The sequence below is a fragment of the Rhinatrema bivittatum genome, chromosome 3 (assembly GCF_901001135.1).
Source record: "Rhinatrema bivittatum chromosome 3, aRhiBiv1.1, whole genome shotgun sequence".
Classification (NCBI taxonomy): domain Eukaryota; kingdom Metazoa; phylum Chordata; class Amphibia; order Gymnophiona; family Rhinatrematidae; genus Rhinatrema; species Rhinatrema bivittatum.
In genome coordinates this window covers 54097256-54118746 of record NC_042617.1, presented here as the reverse complement: position 1 = coordinate 54118746, position 21491 = coordinate 54097256, and the positions used below count along the sequence as shown (strand labels likewise).

The following is a 21491-nucleotide window of genomic DNA, read 5'->3' as shown; positions in this document are numbered from 1 at the left end:
GGCTTCTCATTCCCACAATCACTTTCTCTCTCGCACACACACACTCCAGTCATCTCCCTGACCAGTCACTTCCATTGTCTCTCCTATACACACACACACACACAATCACTTCTGACCAGTTTCTCTCAATCACACACATGCGCTCTCTCACACACTTTACATAGATGATCTCAATCAAATGCTCTCAATTATACACAGGCTCTCAATCACACATACATTCTCTCACTTACAGACAGGCTGGCTGTCTCACTCACTCCCTGCTGCCCCCCCGAGCACAAATGGAGCTACAGCAGCCTCCTCCTCTAGCCCCTGCAGGCCAAGAAAGAAGAATCCCATCGGCCACGGGAGGCTAATTCTGCTGTCTCCTGTGCCGATTTCTGGCTGCTTTTGATTTTGCTTCGGGCCTTTGCTGCTGCCACCGCTACTTTTTCATGCAGCATGGCTTTTTCTTCCCACGCATCCCACTTCCTGTTCCGGGCCAGGGTGGGGGCAGGTGCGGGAAGAAGAAAAGGCCCAGCCGCAGTTGCCAGCCTCCACTAACACTGCTGCCGTCCCCATCCAGGCTTGAACATGCTGATAGCCCGGGCGGCCACGGCAGCAGTGGAAGATAGCCTGCCTCTCGCTCGGTGAAGGAAGGGGCGGGAACGGACGAGCAGCGGGAGAGACCGGTAGACCGCGACACACCTGCCGCTGCTTGGCGACACTGGTGTGTCGGGACACATCGGTTGAGAAGCGCTGCTGTAAGGGATACTTTTCCACTAAGACATGACCAAGGATACTATTTCACCGCTAAGTGTGACAGGCTCTCATGTGTGTATGACACACCAAGGCCAGCTGGCACTGTAATTACTTCCTGGCCACAGTGTAATCACCACCAGCGTGTTTGCTGGCTGCCTCCCATTGAGAAGCAGAGAGCAAGCTTGCTCTCAAGGCCACAGACTCCCTGGAAGGCCATGAATGCTACTGTTACAATCTGGTAAATAAACGTTTTTGTGACTGAGCTGCTGGAAGTCTGATCTCTTGCCTCTCACCTGGAGTCATGCTGAAGTAGTGTTTGATGGCAATGGTGCCTGACAGCGTGGAGAGGACCGAGAGCACGCCCAGCTTCAGGCTGTCATATGGCGTGTGAAGAGCACATTCGCACAGGGCCTGGAAAGAGAGCACAATGCTGAGAACAAATACGTATCTCGGCTTTCTAGTGGCAATTAGACTGAGCAATCAAACCACTAAAACCCAACGTGGAATTAACAATGCAAATCAATCTGTATTTTCAAAAGCTCTTTTATATTTTAACACACGGACGTATGGTTATCTTGAAGAATGTCTGCTTAATCAGCTGTGAGCGCTAGGAGACCACGTTCCCCACCAGGAGGAGGACACAAAGCCCGACATGCTAGCAGAGCTCATGGCAGGGAACGCTAAGCATTCACAAGCTTCCTCTTATTTTGTGCTTGTGGTAAAAATGAAAGCATGATAAATCTGGTGTAGAGAGTGTCCAGTTAATTTTTGTCCTTTCTGATATCTTAGAACATTGTCCTGTGGGTGGTCTTTGGACCATCTATTGCTACAGGACCATTTTCACAGACTCCATTCTCCCAGCGCCTTGATCTGGCACTGCCAGCCTCATGCAGCTGTGACATATGAGGCAGAGTTCTCTGCAGTCATCCTGCCGCCCTGGGACCTGTCTAGGGGAAATGGAGCAGTGCCTCATTTTTACACAGCAGAAAACCTGTTTTCTGACACTTTGCAGGATGCCAACTTGTCAGACAAAGAAAGCAGATTGGACTTTCTTCAAGACAATGCCAGAAATATCCAGCACATCCTATCCGCAGTGCCTTTTGAAGCCCTTCTCCCACAGTAGGCATGACATGTTGGACAGGTCAGAATCTAGTGAATACTACTACGGCATGCTGATCTTGCTTCATTAATGAGCATCTCCATGGATGCCAGAAGTGAAAAGCTTGACTGTGCCAGGCTAACAAAGCTTAGCCTGCTGATTATGACAAGTTGCTTCCCAGAAAAAAAAAAAAAATCTGCTCTTTCCAAGGCTTTTGCCAAGGAGTTTGAGGAATTCGTGGACTCCGGAATGGGAACCATGTCCCTCAGTATCTTTTCATGGCTTGTGTGTACAACACGCACATTTAGGAAATGTTCACCGGCAGATCAGTGACATGGCATCAAGGTTAGAGGCTTTCCATACCTGAATATTTTCCCTGTTCCACGTGTGGGGTGTTTTAGTTGCTAATAACTTCAGGTCCTGAATGGCAAGCCTTTTCACAGCCTTTCTGGGGTCATTCTTCAAGTACTGCAACAGAAGCTGAATCTGTAAAGGAACAACAAGAGAGAAACCATCAATTCAGACCATGAAACCCCCCATTGCTGGGAAAGTGACATTGGTTAACCACATACCTGCGGCCATGCTAATAAAATCTGTAGCGAATGCACAAGGGTGGGAGGGCTCTTCCCTTCCTCTCAGTACCAATTTTTTTTTTAATTTAATTTTTATTAAAGTATCTGCAAACAATTACATGAGATAGGAAAATTGGTTCTTACCATCTAATTTTCGTTCATGTAGTACCAAGGATCAGTCCAGACCGCTCCTTCCAGCAGATGGAGTCAGAGAAAAAGCTGAAAGGCACCCCCTGATAACCCGGTGTGCCACCTGTGATCCTTCAGTATAATCCATATCAAAGCAGAATGAATTAAATTTAACAACCAATGACTAGATCAAGAGAACTTATCTGAACCATAACTTGTGAAAACTACACTCATGAAGAGTACTGAGTGAAATGCTTTTATATATAAATTTGTCTTAAATTCTTCAGAACCATCGAAACACTGCAGGAAGAAAAATCAATCGAGCGGACTCTCCGGAACACTATACCCGTGGGCGGGCGTCTGGACTGATCCTTGGTACTACAGGAACGAAACTTAGCAGGTAAGAACCAATTTTCCTTTCCCTGTACATACCAGGATCAGTCCAGACCGCTGGGATGTACCCAAGCTGCCCTAAATGGGGTGGGACACAGAGTCTCGCTCGAAGCACACTGCTGCCAAAAGAATCGACATCCGGAGCCTGGATATCTAAACAGTAATGCTTAGCAAAAGTGTGTAAAGATTTTCAAGTAGCTGCCGTGCAAATCTCTTGTGGCGAAACACATTGGCTCTCTGCCCAAGATGCCGCCTGAGATCTGAGCAAATGAGCCTTAAGACCATCTGGCACTTGCCGCCTGTGACATGAATGTCGAAGCAATAGCGTCCTTCAACCATCGGGCAATAGTAGTCTTGGAAGCCTTACATCCTCTCTTAGGACTGCTCCATAAGACAAAAAGATGGTCTGACAATCGAAAAGCATTAGTCACTTCCAAGTACCGCAGAAGAATCCTGCGGACATCCAATCTTCTCAAATCATGAGCCTGAGGAGAATTCCGATCCAAATCTGGGAAAGCCGGTAACTCAACTGACTGATTTACGTGAAACGTAGATACCACCTTCGGCAGAAAAGAAGGTACTGTCCTAAGCCAGAGTCCGAGATCCGCAAGAACAGCTCTCTGCAGGCCAACACTTGAATCTCAGATATTCATCGGGCTGAACAGATAGCTACGAGGAACACCGCCCTGAGTGCTAAATCTTTCAACGTAGCCCGCTTGATAAGCTCAAAGGGAGGACCGCAGAGCCCACGGAAAACCAAATTCAAACTCCACGAAGGACACACTGCATGCACCGGCGGGTGTAAATGCTTGGCCCCTTTCAAAAAAATGTGCCACATCAGGATGTCCTGCAAGGGACGTACCATCAACTTTTCCTCTTAGCCTAACGCCACTACCTGAACCCGGAGTGAGCTTAACGCCAGACCTTTCTTTAAGCCTTTCTGCAAGAACGCAAGAATGTGCACAATCGAGGCCTGGCATGGGGACACCTTCAATCCACTGCACCAAGAATCTAAAACCTTTCATACCCGAACGTAGGTAAGTGAACTAGATGTCTTCCGCACGTGTAGTAGAGTGGTAATAACCACTGGGGATTCGAGGTCCATGCCCTGTTGCAAGTGATCGGGAACCAACCATTCCAGAGGTCCTGGCTGGATCCATGACGGGCAAGGGCAAGTGGAACCCCTCGGGCTTGGGGTCCCAATGGGAAAGCAACGCCCTCTGCAAAAGTCTCATATGAGCAAACTCCCAGGGAACCAATTCCAGAGTAGAAGCCATAGAACCAAGAACTTGTAAATAATCCCATACCTTGGGCAAAGGAAGGGCCAAAAGACGAACCTGAGACATCAGTTTGCCCATCCTCTCCAGAGGTAGGAAAACCTTGCCCACAGTTGTGTTGAAATGCGCTCCCAGAAATTCCAACACCTGGGACAGTACCAATTGGCTCTTGGAGTAATTGACTACACATCCGAGTGAATGAAGGTGATGTAGGAGTGACTGAACCGCCACCTTGCAAAGATCCTCCAATTTCGCCCGAATGAGCCAGTCGTCCAGATAGTTTTTCCCTAAGATCCCCTCCCACCGAAGACACGCTGCCACTACCACCATCACCTTGGAGAACTGCAGAGAGCCGTCGCCAAACCGAACGGCAGAGCACGAAACTGGTATTGCTCGCCCAAGACCATGAACCGCAGAAACCTTCAGTGCTGTTCTCGGATTCCTATGTGAAGGTAAGCTTCCGTCAGATCCAAGGAGGCCAAAAATTCGCCTTTGTGGACGGCTGCGATGACGGACCTCAACGTCTCCATGCGAAAAACGAGGTACCCGTAGTGCTTGGTTGACCTTTTCAAGTCCAAGATCGGCCAGAATAAGCCCTCTTTTTGGGGGACCACGAAATAGATGGAGTACCTGCCCGTTCAACGTTCGTCTGGTGGCTCCGGGACAACCGCTCCCAGAGCCTTTATCAAACACAGGGTTTGAAGCACCACCTGTTGCTTTGCCCGAGACCCGCAAGGAGACAACAGGAACACATCCCGTAGCGGGCGAGCAAAATCTAAAGCGTAACCATGTTCTATGTTATCTAGAACCCACTGGTCTGAAGTTATCTTGACCCATTCTTTGCGAAACAGGGAGAGTCGACCCCCGATCTCCGGGACGGAGGAAAGGGCCGGCGCACCTTCACTGGGGAGCCTTGTTGACGGAAAATGTCTACCACGAAAGGAATGAGCCCAAGCCTGGGACCTTGCCGACGACTGTCGAGGAGCAAAGGACGGGTCCCTACCAGTACGAAAATGGCGTTGACCCCTAAAACGACCCCGAGACTCACTGAAGGGGTGGGAAGACCTGGACCTGTCTTCAGGGAGCTTGTAAACTTTGTTGTCCCCTAAGGACTTAATAAGTTGCTCCAGATCATCCCCAAACAAAAGCTTTCCTTTAAAAGGGAAGGAACCCAACTGAGACTTAGAAGAGACATCAGCTGACCAATTGCGGAGCCAAAGAAGCCTCCTCGCCGAAGACATCGTGCATGCCGAGGTACGTACAAGATCATACAAAGCATCTGCTGTATAAGCCACCGCTGCCTCCATGCGGTCCGTCTGTTCCGCCTCTGCTGGAGGCAGCGCCTGAGCCATGAGCAATTGCTGGATCCATCTAAGAGTAGCTTACTGCATGAGACTACTACAGACGGCAGCTGGCACTCCGAGCGCTGAAACTTCAAAAATACATTTGAGGAGAACCTCCAGCTTCCTATCTTGGAGATCCTTAAGAGCTGCCCCTCCCGTCACCGGAATCATTGTGCGCTTGGCAATGGCCAAAACGGTCGCATCCACCTTAGGGATCTTAAGAAGATCTAAGAACTCATCCAGCAGCAGGTAAAGCTTTTCCATGGCCCTATAAACCCAAAGGGTGACTTCAGGCACTTCCCATTCCCGAGTCATAAGCTGTAAGAACATCAGGTGAAAAGGAAAGGTTCTAGGAGGAGCCCGAAGACCCGACAAAACAGGATCCCCTGAAGAAATATCTGCCACCTGCTGTGGAGCCTGAATATCCAGTTCTGCTAGCACATGCGGAATCAAAGGGTCCAGCTCCTCCCTACGAAGTAACTGGAGCACCCGCGGATCATCCTCTTCAATCTGAGCGGAATTATCCATGTCATCGCTCGTGTCTACCAAGGGGAGGTCTGGTAGTGTGGGCCCAGTAGGAATGGCAGGTACAGGTACTCCGCGTCAGGGATTGGACGGGGTAGTAGGATTCTAGGAGCTCCCTGATCCTCCACAGGTCTGGGGGATCTTTGTAGGAGGAGCATACTGCAAATCTAAGTCTGTCTCAGCTTCCATGAAAGCTTTGTGCAGTAATAAAATAAACTGTGAAGAAGACGTATGCAGTCTCTTTAAGGGCCCCCCGGAAGCAAGGTAGGGGGGAGGAGAATGAACAGACCCCGGATCATGAGGCCTTTTAAGAGCTCAACGTGGGCGGAGAAAGCAGTGGGAAATCCCCTCCTCCTGAGCAGCATTGGAGCCAGAGTTGGACAAAATGGCCGCCGTTCCCACGTTTATCAGGGACAGGGCAGGCCTCTGTTTGTGAGCCGGCTAATTCTCATCTAAGCCACTCGATCATGGCAAAGCTAATCTTGTCCCTGCAATCGGCACCTGTGAAAGCCCTTCGCCCCCAGGGAGACAGCGTGAGCAGAGGCTTTCGTGTGAGAGCTGTGCTGCTGGCTCTCCACAAGCTGCACACCGCGATCCCTGCAGCATGGTAAGGTAAGCAAAATCAGCTGAGTGAAGAAATTCACCCCCTCTGGAGACCTGGGAGAACTCAGCAGGCTCGCTCTGTTTCAAAAGTACTTTGTTATTTTTTTTTTTCTCAGAGCTGCTCAACCAGGGGAATGTACGTCCCTGGGCTTAAACCACAAGCAATAGCTCTCAGAGGAATTAACCGTCCCTGGAGTTCAATGAAAGGATTTACCGGCCCACCGGTAAGTCCCCCCCCCCCCCAACTCACTGGGCTGTGTCAAGATTCTCTGGGTATGAAGGCCGTAGGGCAGAAGCCCAGCCTTGCCTGCTATTATAAAGTAATCTGTCACTAGTCTGTGTGTTCCCCCCTCCACCCTTTTTTCTTACTACCAGATGATCTAGTCAAAGGAGCAAAGGATAAATAATCCCTTCACTTAATAATCAAGAATTTTGTGAAGGATCAGGACCGCAGGTTATGCCATCCTTCATCTGCTGAAGGATCGCAGGTGGCACACCGGGTTAATCAGGGGGTGCCTTTCAGCTTTTTCTCTGACTCCATTTGCATAACCCAGCACAGTCTGTACTGATCCTGGTACGTACAAGGAACACATTTTTACAGTAGCCATAATATCCCATCCTCCCATGTCACTTGACTAAAAGAGGTATAACATCCACAAAAGAAAAAAAAACTTTGGGCAACAAAGATAAGAAAACGTCCATGAAATAAAATTAAATACACTCAGCTTAGCAACTCTCGCCACAGTGATACGGTAGCCAAACAGCTTCAAATCTAGGCAATTTATCAATCTTAATCATAGTCAACTTCTCTAAATAATATACAGGTCATAATTGTTTATTAACTACCAGCAATTGAAGATAACATCTAACAAGCAGCTAGCGCACATCTAGCTGCAATTATAATTTGAATAATCAGTAACTATAGATTTCCAGTAAAAGCAAGTTTGCTTACCGTAAACGGTGTTTCCGAAGAAAGCAGGATGAATTAGCCATGCTGTTATGGGAGCCGTCTTCAGGTCCCCAGGAGGCGAAGCTTCCCCAAGCAGAGGTCAGAGCTTTCTTCCTCTGTGGCTGCGCATGGGTTCCCCCGCAGGAAAGTAACAGATTCTCCTCAGTCTGTAATTAAGCTTGTGTTATCCTTAAAGGGTAGACTAACCAGGGAGGAGGGTGGGTCAGCATGGCTAATTCATCCTGCTATCTACGGAAACACCGTTTACCGTAAGCAAACTTGCTTTTTCCCCATTGATAGCAGGGCTGAATTAGCCATGCTGTTATGGGAGTCCCAAGCTGTCGATCACGCTCTGTTAATAATTTGTCTGTTAAGCGTGATCTGAATGTGGTGGTTGTCGACCAAAGTCTGTCCTTAATTATGTGAGGATTGCTCTTGCTAGTGTGGCGTCCTCACTTGACTGCTGGTCTAGACAGTAATGGGATGTGAAAGTGTGTAATGAGGACCATGTAGCTGCTTTGTAAATGTCTGCAGGTTGGACTTGACTTAGATGTGCAATTGAGGTAGCCACCGCTCGTACTTGATGAGCGTTTGGGTGAGAGGTTAATGGTAAGTTTTGTTTTTAGCAGCAGAATTGAATACATTGGGTAATCCAGCTGGATATAGTCCTTTTTGTTACCGGAAGACCCGGGAAGTTTGGATTGAAAGATGCAAACTGTGAAGCACGGTTATCCAATCTTGTTCTCTCTTTATAATAAGCAAGAGCTCTCTTGCAGTCTAATAAATGAAGTAAGCGTTCTCTATCATTGTGAGGCGGTTTGGGAAAAAATGTGGGCAGCTCTATTGTTTGATTCAAATGGAATTGTGAGACTACTTTTGGAAGGAAAGTGGGATGTGTGCGGAGTACTGCTTTGTGGTGATAAAACTGCGGGTACGGTGGGTAATAAACTAAGGCTTGTAGTTCACTAACTCGGCGAGCTGATGTTACTGCCACCAGGAAAACTACCTTCCATGTGAGATATTTTATGTGAGAAGAGTGAGTAGGTTTCAAATGGAGAATGCATGAGTTGTTCCAAAACTGCATTTAGGTTCCAAGGCACTGGTGGTCGAATACGAAGAAGTCCTTTTAGGAAACAAGATAGCAAGGGATGCATGGAGATCGACTGTCCGTTTAGCAGTTGGTGATATGCTGCTATGGCACTAAGATGTACCCTAATTGATGCTGTCGCTAACCCCGATGTATGGAGGGAGTGAAGGTAATGTAAAAGCAACTCCAGTGAACAGTCCATCGGTAAAATGTCCTTGGTTGTGCACCAGGATGAGTAACGTTTCCATTTAAAACTAATTTCTTCTGGTTGATGGATTTCTGAATTGTAAAATCACATCCTGTGCAGCAATTGAAATTCCTTGTTCTGATAGAAGGAACCGTTCAATCTCCAGGCTGTTAAATGTAGGGACGAATGAAGCGGGTGAAGGAGAGTTCCCTCCTGTTGTAGAAGATCCGGTCTGTCCAGTAAGGTTATTGGGTCTTCGATGGAGAGTTGTAACAGATAGCTGTACCATGGTTGTCTGGGCCAGGCTGGAGCTACCAGTATGAGCTGAGCTGAGCTGAGTCTGCGATACATTTTTGTATCGTCCTTGTGATGAGAGGTATGGGAGGAAAGGCATACATCAATCATTCTGTCCAGCTTGTCAGAAACGCATCTTGTGCTATTCTTATTTGGCTGGACCATACCGAGCAGAAGCGTGGAACTTGTGTGTTCTTCTGTGGCAAATAGATCCATCGTTGGAAGCCCCCATATGCTGAATATGTTCTGAGCTACTTCCCGATTGAGAGACCACTCTCGTGTAGATGGAATATTCGGCTCAGCCTGTCTGCCCTGGTGTTCATCACTCCGGGAAGGTAAGTTGTCTGAAGATGAATTGAATGTTGATGTGCGTGTTGAAATATCTGGAGAGCTTCCTTGCAGAGGGACCATGAACCTGACCCTCCTTGTTTGTCCGTGTAGATCAGTCGTCGGCCTCTTAGGTGAGTTTGAAAAGTTTTCAGAGCAAGTCAGATTGCTCTGAGTTCCAGTAAGTTTATTTGTAAGCATTGTTCTTGTGGAGACCACAGTCCTTGTATTTCTAAGAGGTCCAAAATGTGCTCCCCCATCCCTTGCGAGAGGCATCTGTGGTGAGGACTGCATTGTGTGGGGGAAGGCTGAACAGCATTCCCTTGGAGAGAATGGAGTCGTTGAGCCACCAGTTTGTATCCCTCGTCATCTCAGAGGTGAGGATGAGGGGTTTTGTTAACGGTTGGACATGTTGCTTCCATTGCCGTTTTAGTCCCCACTGCAGTCGACGCATGTGTAGCCTGGTATCGGGAACAGTAAAATTGGCCGCCGCCATATGTCCCAAAATTCTGAGTATATAATCGCGCTGTCGGCCTGTGCATAGTGATCAGGTTGTGAAGAAGTCGTGTCATCTCTTGCTTTCTGTCTTCCGGAAGAAAATGCTCTGCAACGAATAGTGTCCAGCCGCGCTCCTATAAATTGTAGAATCTGTGTGGGTTTTAACATTGACGTCTGAAAATGTATTACTAGGCCCAATTTGCCCAGGCATTCGATTATCTGATGAAGGTGATTTAGTAATATAGCAGGGGTCAAAGCTACTACAAGCCAGTCGGCCAGGTATGGAAAGATACGTATGCCTTTCTTACTGAGATGTGCCACCACCACACATTTGGTAAAGACTCTTGGGGCTGCCGAAAGGAAGAACTTTGTACTGATAATTCTGCTTCTTGTATTGGAAGCATAGGTATTTCCAGGAAGATGGATGGATAGGAATGTGTGTGTATGCATCCTTCAAATCTATTGAGCACATCCAGTCGTTCCACTGAAGGAGAGGCAGAATTGATTTGAGGGATACCATTTTGAATTTCTCTTTGCTGAGACATTTGTTAAGCTCGCAAAGATCTAAGATTGGTCGAAGGCCACCGGATTTCTTTGGAATGAGGAAATAGGGAGAGTAAAATCCTTTGATGTGGGCTGTTTGCGAAATATGACGGATCGCTCCTTGTTTGAGTGAGATGATCTCTTGCTCGAGTTGGGGGATGAGATATCTTGTTTGTTTGTACCGGTGGATGAGGCAGTAAGGGGGGTGTTAGGAATTGTAATTGGTAACCCTTTGTACAATGTCCAGGACCCAGCGATCCGATGTTATCTCTGTCCACGCCTGGAAACAAGCCGTAATTCTTCCCGGGGGCGTTTGATGTGGAGGTGGTGGCAGAGAAGTTAAAAAGATTGTAAAGTTTTTGCTGCTGCTGTTGATTGTTGAGATTGTGTACGTTGAGCTCTTGGTTTCCCTCTTCTGCTCAACTGTTGTTGCTGTTGAGGGCGCTGGTAAGGTTGGTAAGTTGTGGTCCTGTATGGTTGATAAGATCTATATGGTTGGCATGGGTATTGAAGTCGACGTGAGCGACCAAAGGTGCGCTGCGAGGTTGAGTGTTGAGATGGACCCGTCAGAGATTGAACAGCAACTGCTTGATCCTTTAAATTCGTTACTGTTTCTTGAAAACTGTCTCCGAAAAGGTTGTCCGTGCAGGGAAGATTAGCTAGTTTTTTCATGAAGATCTTCCCGTATGGCGCTGGCTTTAAGCTATGCCATACGCCTGGCTGTGATCACCGTAGCAGAGGCCCTTGATGTATTTTCGAATCCTTCGTAAATAGAACAAAGTAAATGTCTAGTACACTCTTCCATGTCTTGAAGAGGACGTGGTACAGAATCTGCTGCGGAGACCAGCATGCCTTTGGTTGCTTGGATGCACTCAAAGGTACTGCACCATATAGAATTGGTGATGTTGTAATCTACCCGTGAGCATGGCATTCTGATATATCTTTTTTGCGAAGTCATCCAAGCACTTATCGCAACCAGGTGGGGAAGATGCATGTAATTTTGACTTCTTTTTCCCACTGTATCGCTGACTCTACCACGATAGATGTGTGTGGGAGTTGTGGTGTTGAATAACGATGTTTTCTGCATTTTGTATTTGAGCTGTTTTCCTGGCCACGGCTGATATGGAAAAAAGGGTTTCCCAAGATTTCTCCCTTACTTTGTCAAGAACTGGTTGCGGAGGAAGTGAGGTTGGCTCATTTGGAGCATCAAAAATTTTTAGGAGACCGAAAGTTTCCGCTCTGGAATCAGGGTTTTTTTGGGTCTCTAGATTAGAATTGCTCCCATCTTATCTAAAAACTTGGGATAAGATAGGTCTTCAGGAGGTGAGTATGGCGGGTCAGATGGAAACCCCGTAGAAGAGGATGGTGAGGAAGATGTTGAGTCTATGTCCCGTGGTGAATCGGGGACGTCAACAGGTATAGGAGCGTGACTTGAAACAGGAGACCTTGAGGGGGTCTGAGATGGTTGTTTCATAGGCCTGGGAGATTCCGGAGAAGTGGTAGGCGATTCGGATGGCATTGAGAAATTTGTTTGCAGGGTATCAAAAAATCCTGATAGTGCTTGAGACAACTGAAAAAAGGCTTCCCGTGTCTGAGGTGGCATGAGCGGACGATTGGAGGAAGAATTGGTTCCTGCGAGGGAATTTTGTCAGCTTGCAGGTGAGCTGGTTCCCTAACCTTCTTTGGAGTCGTCTCTTTCCTCTAGGGGAATTGGATGTTGGTGGTGTGAGGAATGGGAACGAGATTTGAATGAACTGTCAGACTGACTCCGAGAAGACCTAGTTGAGGGTGACAAGTGTATCACTTCCCTCTCTGATGACGAGCTGGTTATGTCAGTCCGTCTTGTTGCTGATGAAATGGGACTCTGTAAATAAAAAAGCCGAGTCCGTTTATCAACAGGCGGCTTCGTTGTCTCCCTGAGCTTATGGGAAACATGATGCCTTTTACGTTTAGAACCCGGTTCTGATAATTCATAAGAGCATGCCATACTGGGTCAGACCAAGGGTCCATCAAGCCCAGCATCCTGTCTCCAACAGTGGCCAATCCAGGCCATAAGAACCTAGCAAGTACCCAAAAACTAAGTCTATTCCATGTTACCATTGCTAGTAATAGCAGTGGCTATTTTCTAAGTCAACTTAATTAATAGCAGGTAATGGACTTCTCGTTCAAGAACTTATCCAATCCTTTTTTAAACACAGCTATACTAACTGCACTAACCACATCCTCTGGCAACAAAATTCCAGAGTTTAATTGTGCGGTGAATAAAAAAACTTTTTCCGATTAGTGCTAACTTCATGGAGTGCCCCCTAGTCTATTATCCGAAAGAGTAAATAACTGATTCACATCTACCTGCTCTAGACCTCTCATGATTTTAAACACTTCTATCATATCCCCCCTCAGCCGTCTCTTCTCCAAGCTGAAAAGTCCTAACCTCTTTAGTCTTTCCTCATAGGGGAGCTGTTCCATTCCCCTTATTTTGGTAGCCCTTCTCTGTACCTTCTCCATCGCAATTATCTTTTTTGAGATGCGGCGACCAGAATTGTACACAGTATTCAAGGTGCGGTCTCACCATGGAGCGATACAGAGGCATGATGACATTTTCCATTTTATTCACCATTCCCTTTATAATAACTCCCAACATTCTGTTTGCTTTTTTGACTGCCGCAGCACACTGAACCGACGATTTCATTGTGTTATCCACTAGGACGCCTAGATCTCTTTCTTGGGTTGTATGGAACCTAACATTGTGTAACTATAGCATGGGTTATTTTTCCCTATATGCATCACCTTGCACTTATCCACATTAAATTTCATCTGCCATTTGGATGCACAATTTTCCAGTCTCAAAAGGTCTTCCTGCAATTTATCACAATCTGCTTGTGATTTAATTACTCTGAACAATTTTGTATCATCTGCAAATTTGATTATCTCACTCGTCGTATTTCTTTCCAGATCATTTATAAATATATTGAAAATTCCAATGGACTTTGTGGAGTCGTGAGGTTGCTTTGCTTCTGTGTAGATATTGTCTGTGTTGCATGCTTCCTCTTATGCATCGAGTGTATTTTCTGTTGCGTCGAAAGAGTCGACTGAGGTGTCCCATGTGCGTCCACTGATAATACTTGCGTCGACTTGGGGGTTCCATGCATCGGTCTCAACTTCCACGTCGACGGCGACTCTGCATGCGCCGTTAGCGACGCTCCATGATTCGGCTTAGAGGTGGTATGATGCATTGATTTGTGCGTCGGAGTCGAGGATCCCAGCTTAGACACAGAGTGCGTCCGCACCTCTTTTGCTGCTGCTCCCGACGCTGCTTCGGCCCTTTTTGACGTCGATGGACTCAGCGCAGATATGGAAGTTACCCTGTCTCCGTTATGCGCTGAGGGGCTTGGAGAGAACTTTCTGCCCCGTGCCGACGTTTTTGAGCGGGCCTCTTTTTTCTTGATGGATCTTTCCTTTTCTCCAGGCCTAGAGATTGTAGGTTCCACAGAGGCCGCTCGTTTTATCGACAGGGCCTGTCTCTTCTCCAGTCCTGGAGAGGATCGAGTATCGGACGGAAGGGGGGGGGGGGCAGGGCATCTGTTATGGACATGATTTTGCCACATACACAGGGCTGAGGAGATCAGAAGCTCCACGTGTGATCCCGCGCGAGGATAAAACAGACTGAGGAGAATCTGTTACTTTCCTGCACGGGAACCCACACGCAGCCGCAGAGGAAGAAAGCTCTGACCTCTGCTTGGGGAAGCTCCGCCTCCTGAGAACCTGAAGACAGCTCCCATAACAGCATGGCTAATTCAGCCCTGCTATCAACTGGAAATATTTTCGATCGGAAGGCCCAAAAGAAAAACCCTGGAGTCCTTGGGGATAGTAACATTAGTAATATCTTGAATCCACTGAATCCACATATCCCAATATTTCTGGGCCAAAGGACATTTCCACCAAATGTCATCACGCTTATATAAGTGCCAACATTCATTGCGTACATGAGGATAGATTTTGTGGAGGCGCTCCGGTGCAAGATGCCATCTAAAATGGCAGCTTATATCTATTTTCCACAAGTAGAGATGACATGGAACATTTTTTAATGGACAAAAAGCATACATCCTAGACATCATCATCCAGTACTACTCCTAAGTCCTTTTCCCATGCCAATAAGTGTTTAGGTTTATCCACCAGTGTACCCAAAAGCAATATATATAGCTTACAGATTATCTTATGAACATAAGATCTTGCCATATTGGGCAGACCAAGGGTCCATCAAGCCCAATATCCTGTTTCCAAACAGTGGCTAATCCAAGTCACAAGTACCTGGCAAGTTCCCAAATATTAAATACCGCATGCTGCTAATGTAGCTTTGCTACAATATCCTTCAAAAATTGCCTTCCAACTGAGAACCCACCAACTAACAATGGTCCTCATAAGGTGTTTTAATTGCATTTAAGGGACTGCATCTCGTGGTGAAATATGAAACTTATTTATAAGGCAATCCAAGCTAATAATACCTTGATTATCCCATACCGAACCTAACTGTGAAATTCCAAAAACTTCCCATTGGATAAAATCTGTAGAAGTGAAGTCAGGTAAAAATGCAATTTTGGACCTAATGGGGAATAATCATGGTAATAGGAAAGTCCTAAAAGGATGGGAGCTTTTAGGGAGCCATACCATTGCCCTAAAGGGAGCTGTGCCAAATAGTTCTTGCTCGATTTTTACCCGTTGCTTTGTATCCTTCTCCCTAGGCCATTCCACAATGGCCCGAAACCTTGACGCTAAATAATATTTCTGAAAATTAGATATCCTCAATCCCCCAGAAAGCTTTGGTTGATAAAGCACCAAGGCCACTATCCTCGGAGGCTTACGCTTCCAAATGAAAGTAAGGATTTTTTTTTAATGAAAGCATCACACGGTATAATCGGTACAATTTGAAAAAGATTACAAAGCCTAGGCAAAATATTCATTTTAATTGAGGCCACTTCCCAGCCATGAAAGATTACGGTGTTCCCATCACTCTAAATCCTGTGCGATAGTAAGAGGGCATAGATAAAAATGAAAATGTCTCCAGTGTATCGCCTATAAAGATCCCTAAATATTTCAAGCACTCTACAGACCACCTGAATGGGAACTGTGACTTCAAAGGCAAAGCTAAGTTTAAAACCTCTGACTTTTCCATATTTACCCAGAACCTACAGACTTTCCTAAAGCTCTCCAACTCCACAATCGGAGCATTCAAGCAGACTAATACAGCAACCACAATATTGTTTCCTAAAGGGAAAAGGCTAGCTCAGGGAAGTCTGAGCACTTTGGGAGGTCACCCAGTATTTGGAAAGCTTCCCTGCCATTGGTTAATGATCATATTACCTGCAAATTTGTGTACCAAAGGAGGAAACAAGGCATCATAAAATGTTAACAGACCTTGCTTCATCATGACAAGGGAGTGACCTTATTGCAGGAGTTTACTTTTCAGTAGGTTCACCCTCACCTGTTTGGGAATGTCAACTAAAGAGGATGCGGCGAGCAGGGTGAGGGTGTGCAGAGTAACGATCACCATCTTGGTGGAGGGATAAGAAGCCACCAGCTGTTGCAGGAGCTGCCGAGCATTGGATGCGAGGCTGGCATCATGGTGCATATGCTGCAGGATAGGGATCAGCTTCAACTTCAAGTCCACTGGAGTGGCCAGACCTACCGATGGAAACAGAGCCTGCTGAGTTAACGTCACATACAGCGGTCACAGGAAAGCATTTCTCTGCATGTCAGTGTACTCTCAGCGCCCATCTCAAGTGTTACACGAATACAGCAAAAGAGGGCGGACTTATCACGTTTGAAGATTTCTGCATTTTTACACATCTAAGTTATTATTAGAGATGTGAATCGGAACCGGAATCGGTTTGGATTCCGGTTCATATCTTGTTTTTTTTTCGTCCGGCCCGATCGAGGTTTTGTTTATCGGCTGCGCCCGAGCCGATAAACAAAAAACCCACCCCGACCCTTTAAAACTAATCCCTTAGCTTCCCCCACCCTCCCGACCCCCCCAAAAACATTTTACAGGTACCTGGTGGTCCAGTGGGGGTCCCGGGAGCGAGCTCCCGCTCTCGGGCTGTCGGCTGCCACTAATAAAAATGGCGCCGATGGCCTTTGCCCTTACCATGTGACAGGGTATCCGTGCCATTGGCCGGCCCCTGTCACATGGTGGGAGCACTGGATGGCCCGTGCCATTTTTAAAGATGGCGCCGGCCATCCAGTGCTCCCACCATGTGACAGGGGCCGGCCAATGGCACGGATACCCTGTCACATGGTAAGGGCAAAGGCCATCGGCACCATTTTTATTAGTGGCAGCCGACTGCCCGAGAGCAGGAGATCGCTCCCGGGACCCCCACTGGACCACCAGGTACCTGTAAAAGGTTTTGGGGGGGGGGGGGGGGGGAAGCTAAGGGATTAGTTTTAAAGGGTCGGGGTGGGTTTAGGGGTTATTTTTGTGTGCCGTTTTTCCCACCCTCCCCCAAAACGATAAGAGAACCCCCATGAACAATATCGTGGGGTTTTCCTATCATTTTGGGGGAGCCCCCGATTTCTGACGATTTTGAAAATATCGACAATATTTTCAATCGTCCAAAGCCCGATTCACATCCCTAGTTATTATAGACTACACACCATTTGTATACGAACACTGCCCGTTTGCTACCCCCCTTACAAAGTGTCTTTGCAGAGCTGAGTTTTTGCTGCATGAATTAAGCGATGTGAATACAAAATTATTTTACGTTACTGAAGGTTGCCATATTTTCTATTTTTTTTTTTTTTCTGCTGTTCCGCGATGCTTGTAAAGCTCTGTATGTAAACAAGAGGCTGCTGCACCTGGTGCTTGGAATAGGGGGAAAATGTATTTCTAGTAAGCCAGAAAGCACAGGGCAGGAGACTTGGGGTGGCTATCTCCAATGGAGGCCGATGAGACTCCGCTGCATCCCAGGAGAGAGGGGGTGCAAGGCAAGGCGCTACTGCAGTAAACCCCGCTGGCACAAATGCAGCGCTAAGGATCAAAGGCGGCAAGGGAGCTGAAGTTGCCCACGTGGATAGTGAAGGGGCGAGTGCAAGGCAGAGGTAAAATTGGAGAAAAAAAAGTTAGGAAAAATAATGTAAGGAAGTGTAGAGTTGGTTTGCTATTTTCGATGATCTATTCTTCGCAAAAACCCTCTGTTTGCATTAAACTTAGATATGACTCTTTGGAATGGAAATCGAACAAACTAAAATGACCTCATTGCTTCCTCTCTGGTACACTGATTTACTGACTATAAAGGGAATCAATCTCACACAAAACAAAACCAAAATACCCCACATACCTTGAATCATTTCACCAATTTTGTTACAGACTCCTGCTGCAAAATCCCTGTTCAAAAGAAGGCAAAATCAGCAGCAGTCTTGAGGGAAGTGCTACATAATCACTGCTATTAGTAGCAAGACATAACAATATCATGGAGGTGGTAGAGAAGAGAAGTGTTTAATAGTAATTCTCACTACACTCTTGAAACAGATACATATCAAAGCCCATGCGAGCTGAGCATCTGTGTATCTTTGGGTTAAGTTGCTATAAGGAGATATGCAGTTTTTTCCTGGGTGATGATTAAGCAGATCGTCTAAACACCGACATGAGTCAGAGGAACACCAGATTCTGCTGTGAAGCTTTGATATACATATATTTTTTTTTGGAGGCTAGTATATGATCTACAGTGCCTTGATTTTTTTTCAAATTCTGCTGCCTAAAAAATACAAATCAAAATGCATTAAAGGAGATTGTTTCACTGGTCTACACAACATACTGTATGCTTTCATTGTGAAAGCATTATAAAAATATTCAAAAAGCAATTAAGAATAAAATAAAACAAAAAGCCAATGTCATATTTGTTGACAATACTTGGTGGAAGCCTCTTTTGCAGCAGTAAGATCCATGATTTGTTTAGGGTAAGTATCTGCCAACTTTGCATGGAGGGAAGGTGCAGTTTTTGTCCAGTCTTCTAGGCGGAAGAGCTCAAATTTTCAAGTTGGCTGGGGGATCGCCCGTGGACTGCAGACTTCAAGACTTGCCATAGATTTTCTACTGGATTCAGGTGCACTCAAGGACATTCGTTTTGTTCTTACTGAGCCACTCCATTGTTGCTTTTGCTTTGTGCTCAGGATCATTATCCTGCTGACAGATGAATCTTCTCCCCCATGCCATCATACCCCTAGTTCTGCAGCTTTCTTTCCATTGGAAAAGGTTTGATTCTATAGTAATCATTCATACCTACCTTTCAGTTTCTGTCATATATCCTGTGTCTTCCTCTCTCCATGGTATACATATTTAGGTTCTCCAGTCTCATCTCATAAGTCTTTCATTGCAGACCCCATACCAGTTTGGTTGCTTTTCCCTGGACTGCCTTCCATCCTCTCTATCCTTTTTGGGATAAAGTCTCCGGAACTGAATTCACTACTCCAGGTAAGGCCTCACCAAAGATCTGTACAAGGGTATTATCACCCTCCTTTTTACTTTAGATGTAACATTTCTGCATGGGAATAACCTGCACGGAGCAGCAGTTACTAACCTGAACACCTTGCTGGGCAGTCTGGATGGACCATTTGGATCTTTATCTGCCGACATTTACTATGCTGCTATGTAACTATGTAAGACTTCTTACCTTTTATATTTAATTACTTTTGGAAAGTGTCTATAATTGCTCTTTCATGATGAAAGTGTAGAATACGTTGTGTTGGATCAGTGAGAAAATCCTACTGTAATATATTTTGATTTATATTTTTTAGACAGCAGGATGTAAAAAACTGATGAGCATGATAAAAAAAAAGTTGCACAAGGGTGTGATGATTTTTGCACAGCACTGTATTCTAGACTTCTTTACTAATTTGAACTGAAGGTAAATTCAGAGATCAAGTAGGGTCAGTAGTACTGCAGTGGATAGAAAATGGGCAGATGAGATGGTCCTCAAGTCTTTACCTATTGTCATAGACTATAGTTAAGAATGAGACACTGCAGGCAACATGGTGTGAAAAAAGAAAGAAACAAACAAAAAAACATAAAACCCCACCAGCCAGCAGCATCTTGGAAGAATAATCAATCATGTATCATCATCATGCAAAGAAACAAACATCAGCTCTCACTTACGAGTAAGAGGAACAGCTGGAGCACAGGTAACTCCCACAGCAGAAACAGCTGGAAAGCTTATATTTGAAAGCAGCTCAAGTACACCACCCTGATTATTCTCTACTTGAATGACTAAAACGTGACATGAATGACCATGCTCATTATATGATGCTGCCAGTCTGACTCAGTTTACATATTCCATGTCATAATGCCTTTCCGAAGAAGTCTCATAGGACTAATGGTGCTAACTTTCCAGGATGAGCATAGATGTCAGTACCCCTTGAATCTCCTGGGGGGAGGTACACTGACTCAGACATGGCCATCTCAAACCTTCTTCCCTTTCAAAAGCAGGCTAAAGCCAGACAGGCCTTGTTCTATCCCTCCACTTCCCCCATCCATTAGAGGCACAGGGAAAGGTGGTCCAAATCATGACACACTGCCTGAAACACACACAACATCAAATCCTGCAAGAGCAAGTACTAAAAATTATTCATTTCTCATTCTAATTAGAAAAATGGTTGTCCACTTACTTTGAAAACAAATAGACATTAAAAAAAATGGTAATATAATACACCCAGTGGTACAAAGCTGCTTGTTGAATTGGATTGGAATTTAGAGTAGAGCAGTATTTTGAAACATGGATTCATGTCAGGAACAGACTGTAAGAGATAACAGCTTATGTTGTCTGAACAAAGCATTTGAGAGTTGTTTGAGCACTTATAAAAAGTCACAGTAAGTTTGGCAAATTAAAAAAGAATTTTTTGAAATGCTTCAAAGTATTGGACCAACGATTATAACAGCTCTGTTCCTCACACAATTTAAGTGTCTGGGTCTGGCATATGATGATCCTATGATAACACACATTAAAATATTTAAGTTTTGTTTTATTTATTTTCAGATACAATAGATGATGGCAGTTAAAGACCAACTGGTCAATCTAGTTTGCCCAATTATTCCTATCTACAGTACTAAAGATATATCCTAGCTGCCTGTCATAGAAGCCTGACCACTTGTAGGATGATAGTGCTCCTTATCCAAAAGGATGATCTAGTCTGTACTTTCAATGAAGTGACTAAACAAATTATTGCCCAATTTCAATTTTTCTTTCCTTTAATTAAAAGAAAACCCCCTAATCGGATCTGGAAGAGACCTATACTAATCCAAACATTCTCCATAACCGGAATGAATATACACCATAGTTATCAGAAAAATCACTCCCAAAACCAAAATACTCTGCTCTGAATAAAATACGCTAAAAGTATTAGAGAAAGTAAATGGTAAATTTCATACGTGGCTACCTCTAAAACAGTGTGCAAGGGGAGCTTGGGTAAATCAACACCACCTTACCCTCCCAATCACTTTAATTTAAGGCTTTCTTTTGCAAATAAAAAACACACTTAAGAGAACTGCAGCCGTTGATACACCCAGCGTTCCAGTTTAAAAAAAAAAAAAAACCCCAACATGGCCACGTCTCAAGGAAATTCTTCTTCAGGGTCCAAACAAATTTTTCTTTAAACGGCTGAACTTGAGCAGAACTCACTGACACAGCTTCACGTTAAATACGTGCTTTCACATTAATTCAAAGCATGACTCAAACATCCTGTGAATACATCTGGATGAAGTCAGCCAATCAAAAAAAAAAAAAAAAAAAAAGAAATGTATTCTTAATTAGGACTGTGTCAGAGTCTGAATTACAGTTTTTTGGACAATGGATTAACACACTATTTATTTCAATGCTTTTATATACCAATAGCAGTTTGCACATCGTATCGGTTTACAAGGAACATTGCGCTTATAAATTGT

General features: G+C 45.3%; 1 protein-coding gene across 2 annotated transcripts in view; it reads right to left on the bottom strand.

Moving 5' to 3' along the window:
- The window catches only part of INTS7 (integrator complex subunit 7), a 110342-nt gene that overhangs the window by 66673 nt on the left and 22178 nt on the right, over positions 1-21491 (bottom strand). For both annotated transcript variants that reach the window (XM_029593249.1, XM_029593250.1), the window contains exons 5-8: positions 17896-17942; positions 16044-16243; positions 2201-2323; positions 1032-1149 (exon numbers count right to left, since the gene is read on the bottom strand). In XM_029593249.1, the coding sequence (XP_029449109.1) occupies positions 1032-1149; positions 2201-2323; positions 16044-16243; positions 17896-17942 (488 nt within the window). The remainder of the gene's footprint in view (positions 1-1031; positions 1150-2200; positions 2324-16043; positions 16244-17895; positions 17943-21491) is intronic.